At 48.8% G+C, this 14748-nt stretch overlaps 2 protein-coding genes and 1 long non-coding RNA gene across 4 annotated transcripts; 1 reads left to right on the top strand and 2 right to left on the bottom strand.

The window, feature by feature from the left end:
* The first annotated feature begins 497 nt into the window (after window positions 1-497).
* itih5 (inter-alpha-trypsin inhibitor heavy chain 5) lies at window positions 498-8504 on the top strand. The gene is made up of 14 exons (XM_057023015.1): window positions 498-709; window positions 847-891; window positions 1118-1281; window positions 1983-2084; window positions 2338-2597; window positions 2669-2838; window positions 2937-3053; window positions 4261-4432; window positions 4574-4883; window positions 5935-6581; window positions 6685-6738; window positions 7339-7455; window positions 7527-7904; window positions 8058-8504. The coding sequence occupies exons 1-14, from the start codon at window positions 602-604 to the stop codon at window positions 8315-8317; spliced, it is 2904 nt and encodes a 967-aa protein (XP_056878995.1). The 5' UTR covers window positions 498-601; the 3' UTR covers window positions 8318-8504.
* Window positions 947-2369, bottom strand: LOC130519513 (uncharacterized). 2 transcript variants are annotated; one of them, XR_008948348.1, is made up of 2 exons: window positions 1913-2369; window positions 947-1272 (listed from the first exon to the last, which is right to left on the bottom strand). It is a non-coding gene; the product is annotated as an uncharacterized LOC130519513 (long non-coding RNA). The 2 variants fall into 2 exon arrangements; XR_008948347.1 differs by having other exon boundaries at window positions 1924-2369.
* Window positions 8505-8734: 230 nt separating the features above from the next.
* On the bottom strand, window positions 8735-14020 carry tmem110l (transmembrane protein 110, like). The gene is made up of 9 exons (XM_057023025.1): window positions 13591-14020; window positions 12021-12069; window positions 11609-11704; window positions 11417-11538; window positions 11056-11168; window positions 10892-10975; window positions 10709-10822; window positions 10012-10128; window positions 8735-9943 (listed from the first exon to the last, which is right to left on the bottom strand). Exons 1-8 carry the CDS (start codon window positions 13928-13930, stop codon window positions 10018-10020), a joined length of 1029 nt encoding a protein of 342 aa, XP_056879005.1. The 5' UTR covers window positions 13931-14020; the 3' UTR covers window positions 8735-9943; window positions 10012-10017.
* Window positions 14021-14748: the final 728 nt, after the last annotated feature.

Genomic DNA, 14748 nt, shown 5'->3' with positions numbered 1-14748 from the left:
TAAACATTTGTGTGGAAACGAAGGCGCAGCGGGTCTTTTTGTCCACACGGTGGCGCCAATGTCGACTTTCACTTTAACAAAATTAGACTTTTTTAAAAAACGGTAAAATATAGGAACTGTGCTCCTTCGTAGTTTTTATTTATATTTTCTATATAGTTAGTGGTGACTGTTGGTGATTTTAAAAAATAATTATTTCCTGTAAATTTACCTCGTGGAGTCAATGAGGGTTTGCAATGAAAGACCCAGAATTTAGCCATGTGTTGCCTTCATGTGCCTTCTGTAAAGTTCACTTTCGTAAGATATTTTTAGAGACGCAGAGATTTTACTCATTTTTGAAAATCGTCTTATTTTGTGAGTAAATCCTCATCAGCCGTGATGCGTTCACTTGTTTCTCGACTGTAGGAGGAATCTAAACACCATCACAACAAACGTCACGACACAGGAACTCCAAAGTTTCTTAGCCTCCGTGAACGTAGCTGAAGTTCAGGGGAGTTCCCACATTCCCTGAAGGCATCAGCCCCCCCGTCACTATCCCCAGGTCTACCCGACGGGACGATGTCAAACTCATCCTCACTAGTGTGATTTGGTACTGGGCGCAGAGATGCTGCTGCTGGTTTTATTGGCGTGTTTCAGCCCGGCTGTACTGGGACGACTGGAAGAGTCCCAGTCTGAAAATGACCTGGACCTGACGGACCTCGATTTCGGCATTGTAGGACGGAGTGTGTGTGTGTGTGTGTGTGTGTGTGTGTGTGTGGTGTGTGTGTGTGTGTGTTTTGTGTGTGTGTGTGTGTGTGTGTTATTCATGGTGTTTATTTTCCGCTGGATTTATTTATCTTCTGTCCGCAGGCGTCACGCAGAGTCCCGCGTCAGGTGAAAACCATCTTAGCCAAGGTAAAGTGAGACGCACGCACGTATCTGCGCGGGGTCACATAAAACCACCAAAACATGGGAAAATAACAGTTTATTGAAAGGGCCATTCTGGCCGTGACGCAATTACCGCATCCGAGCGCGCAAGAACAACTTTATCTGCGTGAAAGGTGCGTGTTGGGTCCTCGGAGGGGACCGCTGTGTCCTCACAGTGTGAAGAGGGAGATGTTGGGCTTCTGTGTGGTTGCAGGAGACCAGACCTCTCATCCAGGAGCTGTCCATTAAGACCACCATCATGTCGCGCTACGCCTTCACCGCCGTCTACTGCGCGATGCTCAACCGGCGCTCCGCCGCCTCCGAGGGGGTCTTCCAGCTCCAGATCCCCGCCAACGCCTACGTCTCCAACTTCACCATGTAAGAGGAGAAAAATATTAAATAAGAGGGAAAAGTTTCTCTTTAGAAAAGTCTCGAATGGTTTGGCTCATTTAAATAGCTCAAATGTCTGAAGATTTAATACGAAACTGGCCCCGCTAAAACACGTGAAAATATGAATTATGTAATAAGTTACACACAGAGTTTATTCAACTTGATCAAATTGGTTTTCGAGCTATAAATGTAAGAATACATCTGCCCCAATATTTACTCAAGTCCAAAACAAAATCAATGTTTCCACCATTTCACATTTTAATGATCACCATTGAAGAACTAGTTAAAAATAGAGTAAACTTGTAGTGAACTATAGTACTGGTATGAACAAAAAGCAGTAAAATCCTTGCGAGTCCCCAAAATGTAGTTTCGAAAGATCAAAGTGGCAGAAAAATAAAAATAATCAAAATGAAGCAGTTGAGTTACATTCCAAAACACTGACATTTATTTTCCAGAAGCAAAAGATAAAATAAAACCAACAGCTGGATGGCAGAAACTACATTCTTGAAATTGATGGTGTTTTGGTTTCTATGGAGACGAATACCAGCAGCAGAGAAACAGCAAAAACTTTTATGAAGCCGTAAAAACTCTCACGGTTCTCTGCCAGTGAACGCCTCACCGCAGACAAACCTGGGCCTTTTGTGTGGTCCCCTGCCCTAATCCTTGACCTTTGACCCCACCTGCACCAGGATCATCGGAGGGCGGGTCTACCAGAGCGAGATCAGGCCGCGGGAGAAGAAGGTCAAACCTGAGGACGGCAGAGCCAAGAATAAAGAGTCGGGTGACCCGAGGTGAGACAAAGAGTGTGTGTGTGTGTGTGTGTGTGTGTGTGTGTGTGTGTGTGTGTGTGTGTGTGTGATAAGGTCATCAGAACCCTTTGAGCCATAAATCTGGAACCAGTGACATCATATCTCCAGCTGCTACGTGAAAAGTGACATTTCCCCTAATGAGGCTCCATGAGTCAGCGTCTCCACGGCGACGGACTGCGGAGACAAGTGTGTGAGTGTGGACAGTCTTTAACTGTCAAACTGTCCTTTGATCCAGCGCCGAGCCGGAGATGGAGGTCTTCAAGATGGCCGCCAACATCCCGGGTCGGAACCGTGCGGTCTTCATGCTGACCTACGAGGAGCTCCTGCAGCGGCGGCTGGGACGGTACGAGCACGTGACCAGCCTGCGGCCCCTGCAGCTGGTCAGCCGCCTCACCCTGGACGTCACCATCATCGACCACTCCGCCATCACCGGGCTGGAGGTTCTGCTGCTCAGGAACAGCCGGGGCGGCGGCGCCGGCACCTCTAGAACATCAGGTAGAGCGAGGGTCACACCTGAAGATTGGCTGTGGTAGAATAACTCACCTCAGGAGTTTGGGGGTTTTCAGGCAGGCCTCAGCTGCCGGTTACCACGGAGATCAAGAAGGAGAAGAACATGTGCAGGATCACCTTCAGCCCCAACATCGTGCAGCAGGCCAGGATCGCCACCAACGGGCTGCTGGGCGATTTCGTGATCCGCTACGACGTGCAGCGGGACATGGGCATCGGGGACATCCAGGTGAACCAACCGTGAAGGAACACGCTCGCCGCCGGTGTTTCTGGTCTCCTGCGACACCAGAAACACCACATTCCTTTACTTCCTGTCCCCTGTCCCAGGTCCTAAACGGACACTTTGTCCACTACTTCGCCCCCAAAGACCTGCCGGCCGTTCCCAAGAACGTTGTGTTTGTCATCGACACCAGTGCCTCCATGTTGGGGAAGAAGATCAGACAGGTAAGAGCAGAAGAATCTCCCAGTACCTCAGACAGTTCTATGACTAGAGACCAGTTGGACCCAGTAAACAGCCGCCACCTGCTGTGGGTCCACTGGGTGCTGACTGATGGGCCAAACTCCACCTCCTCCCTAATGAGATCCCTCCTAAGAAGAGATCCCCAGACTCTGCAGGTCCATTTTGGCCTCCTGTTGGCCTGTGGGTGCGCAGCTTCTCGGAGCGGCGCCGGCGTGGAGGTTAGAAGATGCCGGAGGCATCAACAGCCTCTGCACCTCCGCGTCGTCACATCAGATCCAGACAATCAGTCACCAGTTGAAGCTCTGCCAAATGAGAACCGCGACCTTCCCCATTCCCACATCGGAATATCAATACAGGAGTTTCCCCTCCGTAATCCCCCCCCCCCCCGCCCCAGCTGATCTCTGCAGCTGGCGCCACCAGACAGAGGCAGAAAACTGGAAAGAAACTGAAGAAAGAAACTGAAGAAGTGATTATTTTCAGCAGAAGGCTTCTCTGTGGGAGGAAGGTCATCCTCCATGGAGTAATGGAACAGGACCCTCGACCCCTGATTCTTTCCCAGCCCCTCCCTTCCCTTCCCAAGTGGGCTGCAGGAACAAACCAGCAAGTGTGTTTGGATGCAGCGGCCGCTCCAGATGACCACTGCTGTTTGTCACACGGAGTGGGCGGAGCTTTCCGCACTCCGCAAACAAGAATCCCTACATGGGCATATTCTGGACACCGAGGCTAACACTAAACAGTTAGCCAGATTTATTTGATGTTTTGATGACACTTGTCGGTAAATATCCCGATCCTTGGAAAGGAACAGCCCGGAGAGAGTTCTGGAGAACTAAATTTAGGTCCTTGGTGATGTTCCAGCGTGCGCTAACACGAACCCGCAGCACACCCAGCTACCGAAACAAAAACACAGACGCTCCAGTTACATCGCACACTCTGGGAGATGTTTGTTACTCCTTTATTACTGAGTAAATACACGTATTGTGCAGCATTAGCCTTCGGAATCTTCTATTCAGCCTTTGAGCGCTGAGATTAAATGTCTTCCTGAGGTTTCTGATCCGTGCGTGACAATAACACAACAGCTGCTGGGTGATGATGGACGACACATTTGGTTTCCAACGATTTTATTCGGCGTGATACAATGGCGATCTCAGCCTGCTGGTGCACATTCTCACGCGCTGCTCCTGTGTCCATCAGACTAAAGAAGCTCTGTTCACCATCCTGGGTGACCTGCGACCCGGAGACCACTTCAACTTCATCAGCTTCTCCAACAGGGTGAAGGTGTGGCAGCCGGGTCGCCTCGTGCCGGTGACACCCAACAACGTCAGGGACGCCAAGAAGTTTATCTTCATGCTGCCGACAAGCGGAGGTGAAACGTTAGCGACTGTTGTACAGTTACAATCAAATACTATATAGCCTCGTGATAACCTTGTTACGCTAACACTTTAGCCTTGCAGTGACTAGGCCTTTGTTGTTTTCCTTTGATCTCTTGCTGACCCGTCACCTGCAGGGACCAACATCAACAGCGCCATCCAGACCGGTTCCTCTCTGCTCCAGGACTACCTGTCAGCCCAGGACGCCAGCCCCAACAGCGTCTCCCTCATCATCTTCCTGACGGACGGGCAGCCCACGGTGGGGGAGGTCCAGTCCGTCACCATCCTGGGCAACACTCGTTCGGCCGTGCAGGGGAAATTCTGCATTTTCACCATCGGGATCGGGAACGACGTGGATTACCGCCTGCTGGAGCGCATGGCCCTGGACAACTGCGGCATGATGAGGCGAATCCCCGAGGAAGCGGACGCCAGCTCTATGCTCAAAGGGTAAGAGTTAGCGTTAGCGTTAGGGTCGCCCTGAACATTTAGCGGATGGCCTGACTCGTTCGACAGACTCCAATCGGACTAAATCGAGTCTTAATCAGATCTGACACAAGTGTCTGGATTGGGAAGTAATTGATCCGATGCTGATAGCTCCACTCAACATTCTCCAAGTAAAACACGTCTTTTATTGGGACTCTGATGAAACCAGTGGACAGCTTTGTATGGGGGATTAGCCTGAGTAATAAGTCACTAATAAAGAGCTTATTAAGCTGCTAGCTCTCCTCTCCTCTTTTACCCCTCTGTCCATCCCTCTCTCATCAGCTACACCATGGTAAATGCGACAGTGCCGACAGCAGAACTCTTTAATCAGCCCCAACACGCGGCGTCTACAGATGCTCCTTTTCTTCTTCCAGCTCTTTCTTTAAGCGCTAACACGCTCTTCTGTCTCCGACCTCGGACCCACACCGTGTTTCTTCAGTGGGCAGGAATGTGTCCGTGCGTGGGGTGAGCGTAGACTCCGCGGTTAAGAACTCTCACCTGGCACGAACGAGCACGGTTAGAAGGCGAGGAGCCTTACCGCCGTACCATCACTGGGACGCGTTCAGAGCGTTAATACGAGCTCCGTTATCAGCCTCTGCTTCGACTCGAGGGTGGGCGTCAGTGGTTGGTGTCTGTTTTTGACGAGAGTCGCCTTATGAAACTGTCAAATCACCATTTTCCTCCTTCAAAACACACCAATACCGCTGATTAAAGGGGCAAACCGCAGACAAGGAGGCAGATCTGAGGAGGAAATGAGTATCTCTGTGAGGAGTGGGAGGTTTGAGAGCAGAGGGGGGACCTGAGGGTCCAGATTTTCAAACCAAAATCCAGATGTCCTCTGATGACCCCCATGATGTCCTCTTGCTGTTTAAGCTTTAAGATCCTCTCACACTTGGAACTACGTAGTCAAGCACGTCTGTCCCCCAAAACGTGACGGCTAATATGAGTTTTACGTTTCCTCTGATCCCTGTTTGAAGATGTTCTCCTGCTGATGGTTCCACTGGTTCTCTGCTAGGTTCTATGATGAGATAGGAACCCCTCTGCTGTCGGATATCAGGATCAACTACACCAAGGACTCGGTCCAGTACGTCACTCAGCATCTGTTCACCAACTATTTCAACGGCTCCGAGATAGTCATCGCCGGCAAGTTGACCAACCAGAGCGCGGAGTCGCTGCACGTCCAGGTGACGGCGAGCAACAGCGACAAAAGCATCATCCTGGAGACCGACGTCCCACTGCAGCACCGGGAGGTGGAGACGGAGAACCGCGTGAAGGCGGCCAGGGCGGTGATGGCGGCCGGAGCCAGGCCCCCGGGCTCAGCGCTGGCGAAGGAATTTGGAGTGGTTCTGGGTTCGATCCTGGAGGACTTCGTGGAGCGCCTGTGGGGTTTCCTGAGCGTCAAGGAGGGGCTCCGCTCACGGCTGCGCAGCCAGACGAGCCGGGAGAGGGAAGACCACATCCAACAGGCCACCAACCTGTCTCTGACCTACAACTTCCTCACCCCCCTCACCAACATGGTGGTGGAGAAACCCAGCGTCCTGGCTGATGGCACCACAGCACCGCCCACCAATGAGGCCATCTCAACTGGCAACGAAGTCCTGAGTGAACCAGTGGATCCAGCAGGACCAGGCGGCCGACCTCCGACCCTGAGCAACACAGTGGGTGAGGCTGAACACTCAGTCCTGCTCTGAAGGCTTCAGACAGGAAGCCGAGAACAAAAGCAACGCTGACTCATCGCCTGTGTGAATATTATTTTCCTTTCAAGGCGGCGATGAAAAGAGGCCTGTAAAGAAATCCGTCACCATCTCCAAAACATCAGGTAACCTCGCTTTCTGCGTAAACATCCGAACATTTTCCCATCCTCTAAATCACCCCGAAGCCTCTTAACTTCTCTCCTAGGAGCACATTCGTATTGCTAGCACGCTTGAAAGCAGAGATGGGAAACGAGCAGTCGGCGTCGTCCTTGTGGGCGTCCTGTAATTTGGACGCTCGTCAGATCCCAGACGCTCCCGGGACGCCTCTGCAGAGGAAACACGCAGGGTCTAATTGAAATACCAGTGCAGGCGCTACGTAGCACTTTAAACATGCAAGTGCGTGTTTGCTAACGTCGACATAGCGGGTGAGCGGGAGGGTTCAAGAGCTGGATGTTTCTGTGTTTAGGTGAGGAAAAGGAACCCATCAGAGGCTGTTAGCCAGCGCTAATGACCCCGTCATTACTGTAGCTCTATCATCTCCTCGCTGCTCTGCTCAGTGCAGCCGTTTCTCACGCGTCTCCAGAGCGAGACAACAGGTCTTTAGGAAAACCAGCTACCGATGAGTGACGGATACTGTATCTTCAGACTTTAGCATCACAAATGTCACATTTTTTTCACAAATGTTTTCGTGGCGCTAATGAAACCCTTTATTTTCTCCCTGTTAGCCGATGGTGACCCCCACTTTGTAGTGGAGTTCCCCCTCAGTAAATTGACCGTGTGCTTCAACATCAACGGGGAACCGGGGCACGTCCTGCGCCTTGTCTCAGACCACAAGGCCTCCGGTAACGCCCCAAACACTTCCTGTTGACCTGCGTCTGGCTGCCAATCACCCGTGTGTGTTCTGTGTCTTCAGGCGTGACGGTTAACGGGAAGCTAATCGGGGCCCCGCCTCCGCCTGGCAGCCACAAACACCAGCGCACCTACTTCAGCACCATTACGGTGGTGGTGGATCATCCCAAGCGGGTCTACATCGAGGTGACACCAAAGAAGGTCATCCTGGACGGGCGGGACCGAATCGTGCTGCCCTGCCACTCCACGGTGACGGTGGACAGCGGCGTCCTGTCCGTGTCCATTGTGGCAGGGACTAACGTGACAGTGTCGGTGGGAGGGAACATCAGCTTTGTGATCCTGCTGCACCAGTACAAGAATCCGGCGCCCTACCAGAGAGACCACCTGGGGTTCTACATCGGTCAGAGTAAAGGCCTGTCACATGACTGCCACGGGCTACTGGGTATGTAGCATAAAGGCGTCTGTCCATCAGCAGGAAGGTTCTCCTGGTCCTGCTCAGGGTTTCCGCCTGATAAATGGAGAGGTTTTTTTTGGGAGGACAAATCAAAAAGGCATTTGAAAACTTTAAAGGTTAACTGTCTTGTTTTGCTTTCAGGCCAGTTCCTGTATGAGGAGGTGGGACTAGCACAGCTTCCTGTGGGAGGAGAAGCCAAACCCGGGACCGTCCTGAAAGTGAAGGGCCGCTCGGTGCCGGTGGTCCAGAAGAGCAGGAGGATCTATGGCGGGGCTCAGAGCGTCGACTGCTGGTTTGCCCGCAACAACGCCGCCAAACTGATAGACGGCCAGTACGGGGACTACTTGCGCTCGCACATGTTCGACACCAGCGAATGGACACATGGGAGTAACGGGGCGTGAGGCGGCCACACCTGCAGCTGATGTTCACTCTGTATCCACGGTGCCACATTCGCTGCCTCTGCAGAAACGTTCACATTGTCTTTCCTGCCTGTTTTGAATATATTTTTGTACCGTTTAAAGTTGTATTATATCGCGCGACATTCTGACCATGATTTTGTGATTGTAAATAATAAAACATTAAATCGAACATTCCTGATCGATGAGGCAACACCACGATTCTCCCATTCCAGGAGCATGAGCCGATCGCACCTGGTTACCATGGAGACCACCCGTACTAACCCTTTCGTCCAGCACCAATCACACACACACACCTGGCCTCTCCCACACAGGTGTGTACAGGCCAGGTGCAGCTCACGCCGGCCTTCATCAGGACGCCTCCTCATGGCCGCCACGGGAATTCAACACCACACAGCTCAATCAGTGTCAATCATTTTTATTCAGGTTTCAGAGATACATTTGAAACGGTGCTGCATTTAACGATTCATATTTTAAAAAAAACATAAAACATCGACCGGAATACAAAATAAAACAGTACAAAGTTGTTTAGGCTTTTATTTTGTAAATGCAAAGATGGTATAATACTGTTCTGACATCATTACCACAGATTGGACCAAAAACTCAAGTAAATATCAAAAACCATAAGAACAAATTAAAAAACATGTGCCAGAGTTTGATAAAACACAGCTGAGATTAACTGTGTGGGGATGGGAGCCATTAAACACGATTAAAGTTGATTACTGTCTTAAAAAGGCTGCTGCTAGCTTAACCAAGCAAAAAGCGCGGAAACTGCTAACATTCTGCTGCGCTGTGAAAAGTGCATATATTATTGTGCACGTGGATTTAGTCATTCACAGGATTTAAATGAACAAATGTGGGGGGGAAATCTGCGCATGATATCACAAAATTTAAACCCCGACTGACCGCGGTTGCAAAGCGAAGGTTGAGGCGCACGGTAGCGCGAGTGAAACCGATCTGAGTCAGGTTTCGTGTCCACATGTGGTACGTGGTATAAAACCGCCAGACCAAGGCAAGCAAAGGGGCGTGGCCATGGATGACAGACAGCGTGATCGACCAATCATTTCATTCGGAGCAAATAAGGGGTCAAAAGGCCAGAAAGGCAGAAATTGCTTTAGTCAGTAAAGATGAGCGATGCTAGTGCTAGCGCTGAGGTAGCTGGTTACAGTATGTTATTTGCTAAGTCATGCTAAGCTGATCAGATTCAAGTGGTCCGTTTGTGCATTAAAAAGTTCTCATTTTGTACATCGTAACGCAAGCCGATCCAAACATTGCTTTAAAAATCCCGATTTTTTTTTTTTTATTAAAACTTAAACGAGTTGTCATCGCAGCTGCACGGTCGGCAGCTGGAACGTGGATAAAGTGCGTGTTTGAAAATCCAAACATTAAAATCAAACGCTCCCGATAGCGGCTGCCTCTAATTACAGGCTGGACCACGGCAACTTGAAAAATCATAAAAATCACTTTTATGAACTCGTCTTTGGAACATGAGACGCTTTTAGAAAAGTCCCCGTGCGGAACCAGGAATTTGACGGCCACGATCGGCACGTCTCAGGTGTGGTTCCTCTGGTGCGGCGGGGCGAAAGCTAAACGCCGGTGGGCTGGACCTCCCTGTCAGAACCAAATATTAACGCACATGCAGTCTGATTGGCTGGACGGTAGCGGGGACGCTGCATCACCTGGGCTCACGCCGCCACCCAGGTGGGCCTCAGAGGTCCTCCGGAACGTTGCACGTGGGGGACAGTCCGTCCCTCCTCGTCCTCGTCCTCCTCCTCTGAGTCGGAGGTCAGCAGCACCTGCCGAACCAGAACAGACCAGATTAGGAGGCTGAAGAGGCAGATTATTCACGCTCTTCCTGTCCAATATCTGGTCAAGTTGACATGAAAGATCAGAGCTTCTGGCAGCTCATCGTCCTCGACAACCTCGATGTCACAACAACAGATGACATCACCAGCACCCCCCCCCCCGTCTCATCAATGCCCCACAAATGACCCAGAAATGTCTGTTTTATTCTCCTGATGAAGGTCTGATTTACGGCAGCAGAGGCAGGGACGAGGACCATGTCCCCATCTGTCTTTGCTGAGAAAGAGCAGAGCTTTTGAGCAGGTCCTTGAACGCACCACCGGGCTTCCTGAAGCTTTGACGAAAGTTCATGTGGGGAAGGTGGACTTCCTGAAGTCTGAGCTAAATCTGTAAATTACAGGAAATGCTGTGTGTGTTCATCCCTAAAACACAGGTGCAGTCGGTGGCGTCTCGTCACAGGCGTCTTCTTCAGCTTCCTGTACTGACGGATGCTTTTGTTTTGATAGGGAGAGGCCGAGCAGGAAGGTAAACTACGAGGTCATCGGGACAAACAACCACCTGGTCTCGTCTCACCTGTGACTCGTCCGCGTTCCCCTTCTCCTCCGCGCTGTCGCAGGAATCATCCAGGCACTTCATCAGCTTGTACTTCCTCATCATCAAGCTGTCCACCACCCAGAACATGATGGACTACAGGAGGGAAGACCCGGGGTCAGATCAGCTGCTGAAACCACCTCAGGAGAAAGAAGCTGCACTCACGTTCACGATGAAGGGCACGATGAGCATGACCACTGCTAGCTCCAGCTGAGGGTTAGCAATGTAGCCTAGCAACACCTCCTGCAGCTGGAGGACAGGAAATTACTTTGATTACGATGAGATCCGCGGGATCAATCCGACCCGATCAGAGGAAAATAGGTCCTTACTTTGGACCATCCTGGCACCAGCAGCACCAGGCTGATCACACCTTTCTCCAGCACCATGATCAGCAGGTAGACGCCACACTGGCCCAGCCAGGCGGCCGCCTGTGGGGGCTCACCTGGCGGAGGGGAGGAGGGGGGGGACATCAGGAAACGGGAAGATTTTTATTTTTGAGAAAATCTCTAAAAGTTTTGGTTTTGAATAAAAATAAACTGGGAATGCAATCAAAAATGTCCCAACAGAACTGGTGAGGAATGAACTGGGAATCTCTTCCAAGAGTGCAGCTGGAGCTTCGTGAACTGGTCCCATCTGACCTCCAGTGTGTCTGCGGCGCCCCCGTGTGGTCAATTAGGGAAGCACACTCACCATATTCTCCGAAGACGAGGAGGCTCCACTGTTTGTATTCCACCAGTTGGGACACCAGTTTCACAGCCGCCCAGATGACCAGCATCCCCAGCGTGGCGTCCAACAGGAAGTTCATCAGATACCTTTCAAAATAAAAGAATCAGTCACAGCTCCGCCTGATCTGCATCCATGTTCATGCTCACAGGAACTCACAGGGAACACGGGTCATTTTTGGTGAGCGTAGAAAGGAAGACGTTGGCAAAGTGGATGAAGAGGGAGCCAATGGCCTGTTTGGACGTGTCAAAGAACCTGGGGGAGAAACAAAAGCGTTTACATTTTAGTTTTGATAAATGTCAGGTCAACAAAGTTAAGAAATCTTCTAATTGGATTCCTATTTATGCTTTTAAAGCCAGTTTGTATAATAATAATATAAATATAAGTTACAAATGTAGTCACAAATGACTCAATATTGCAGGAAATTTTCACAATTCCTAATGAAAAGGTTTAAAAAACTTAACAGAGCAGATGTACAGCAGTTTAACTTTATATTTCCACATTTTCCCCAATTGATCTTGTGTTTATGTCTCTCTAATGGACAGAGAAAAAGAAAGTCAGCAGTTCTGACCAGATCCTCCAGGGTCGTCTGATATCTGCCGGCTCCCTGAACCGCTTCACTGCAAACACACATCAGATCAAGTGATCAATAACATCTACAACACGGGCGAAACCGCTGACCTCAGTCTGCTTCTCGGCATCTTTACAGGAATAAAACAGGCCCTCGCTTGTTGAGCTATCGCTCCATCTCCCAGGATGAGAACATGTGACAACAGAAGGTTCCTGCAGACATGTTTAGCTTCCAGCTAACAATGAAAAGATGACTGTTTATCTGGGATCTGTTTTCCTCTCAACCTCAGTCTTAATCTGGGTTATTGACCTCTTCACTAATAAGTAACCACCCTGAGGTCAGAGCCCATCTCTCCACCCCCCACGGCCCCCGAGGCCCGGCCGGATTCTGCAACACTGAAACATTTTGAACCGCCTTCGATTAGCTGATCAAATCAACACGACTTTAGAGCCACCAGTCATCAGGTCATGTGAGGACGCAGTGTTGCAGGGTCGTTTGTGCGATACGCCTTTATCACGTCGTTTCACCATCAGTCCAGGACTGAGAGAAACAGCAATACCGGTAATGATCAGAAAGGAAGCTGAGCCAATAAGGGAAAATAAAAGCCCCCAGTTGTTTGCAGAATCAAAGACAGATAAGATAATTGTCTTGAACGTGCTGTTCAGGGGGCCATCTGTTTTGAATCGAGTTAACAGTCCCATTTTCTGAGATATATATAGATGAATATTTATTTCCTGGGATAATTTGACTGTTATCTCCTCCAAATAGTTTAAATTTAAGAACTCAGGCTTGGTTTTAGGGAGGTGGGAGAGACTGAATCCTGTGGCAGAAGAAGGAAAGTGCAGAATTGTTCCACATTCTCAACTCAACAGTCAAACAATGACATGTTTCAGGAGCCATTGTTCTCCGTTTATCCCATTAAGGCTGTAAATGGGAAACTAGTTTCACTCATACCTCACTTAAAAACACTGATTTCGTGAACAAGAAAACAGAAAATAGTTTTTAGCATCTGCACATTTACCTATATTTCTTAGTTTATCGGACAAATATGTAAATATACTGACTACATAATATTGACGACACTTCCATTTAAAAAGACTCATTTTGGATTTTGCTTTGTAACATTGGTCATTAACTGAAAAAAGTAATGATTTGGATTTAATTCGGGGGACTTGATGACTAATTCGGCTGGACAATATCATTGTTTCCGGGTAATTTTACTGAGATTAAAAGCCTTTGTTTACATCATATTTGGTTAGCCGACTCCGCGTCTTTAGCCTAAATCGATTTTTTTTTTAAAAAAACCTTTAGAAAACTTTATTGAATCATATATTATTCGAGAAGTATCCACAAAAGCTGATTACGGGTATAAACTCGACAAAAAGTGGAGGTTGTTAAAGGGCGACGTTGTTGCGACGCTAATGAAGCTCTTCGTGTTTACACGTCAACAAAACGCCACGTGGACATTTTATCTTCTCAAAAGTGTATTCTTGCTCCGACATCGCTTTATTCCGATCACCCTGAGTAAAATGCTGCTACGTTTGGCTTGATTTCAGGAAGAGGAACTTACACATGAGAGTACTGAAGGCGACGATGGCCAGCAGACCCTGGATCAGAACCCCGAACCTGTCGGTCAGAGCTCCGCCATCGCAGCCGTGAGGATTCGCTTTGATGATCTCTGACATGTTGGTGACTTCAAAGACATCACCGAGCAAAAACCTTTTCCCCAAGAAGAGCCTGCTGTACAAATCCATGATGAGACGCTGAAAACAACAACGGAGACAAAAGGAGGAAACGACAGCAACCCCCTTTGATCTCGACGGATAAAAGCCAATGTTGCACTTCCGGTGATCGGATAATGTCGTTTCACAGATTCTAGTTCGTTCGACCCAGAAGCAAAACTGCACCATTAAAGAGATTTCTGCCCATGTTTGTTCGAAGAAAAGACGAAACCGTCAAGTTTGAGCCGGATTCACCACTTCCTGTAAAGACACTTTCACAATAAGACGCATCAAAGCGACGCTCGCGCAACAAATTCACAATAAACGTTAATCATTTCTAAAGTTCAAGGTGTCCCTTCTTAACCCCAACAGTTGGGAAATAGATAGAAAAAGGAATAATAAATGTTTTCTTGCAATGCACTTCTCAACAAAACTAACATTTCGATCTGTTTAATTGGGATAGTAGATGAATTAGGCACAAACTTAATTTTTCTCCTTGTTAACCACTAGTATGGGAATAGTTTCTATAAACGAATGTGCGATATGCACATGAACGGTAGTCTGATGCGTAATTTAATCCCTTTGTATTTAGTTTTGAAAGGCCATTAATACTGCTTCCGTAATGCGCTCTGTCGTCTTCGACTTCTGATTCCTTTTTTTGTTTGTTTTGTCCAACGTGTGCAGCGCCGCGCGTGCACGTGGGCCAAAGTACCAGTCGCGTGAGGGTGATGCTAAGAAAGGAGACTTTCAGGTTCAACGTCAGTTCGTGTCCGCGAGGCTTCGTTAATTAAGAAAAAAACAGGGAAAATAACCTTTAAATGTTTTGTCAGGATGCTTTAAACGTAAATCAAGTACAAATAAAAGACTATTTAAACCTGCAGGATTTGATTGTGGACAGTTTTTTTACTATTATCGTAAATTATTAACACCGTTTTTAGGGGGGCGATTACTTTAAAGTCCTTTACGTCCTTTTATTCTTGTAAATTTAAAGAGATCAGTCCGCCTCG

Source organism: Takifugu flavidus, chromosome 22 (genome assembly GCF_003711565.1).
Source record: "Takifugu flavidus isolate HTHZ2018 chromosome 22, ASM371156v2, whole genome shotgun sequence".
Classification (NCBI taxonomy): Eukaryota; Metazoa; Chordata; class Actinopteri; order Tetraodontiformes; family Tetraodontidae; genus Takifugu; species Takifugu flavidus.
This window is presented reverse-complemented; position numbering and strand designations above follow the sequence as displayed.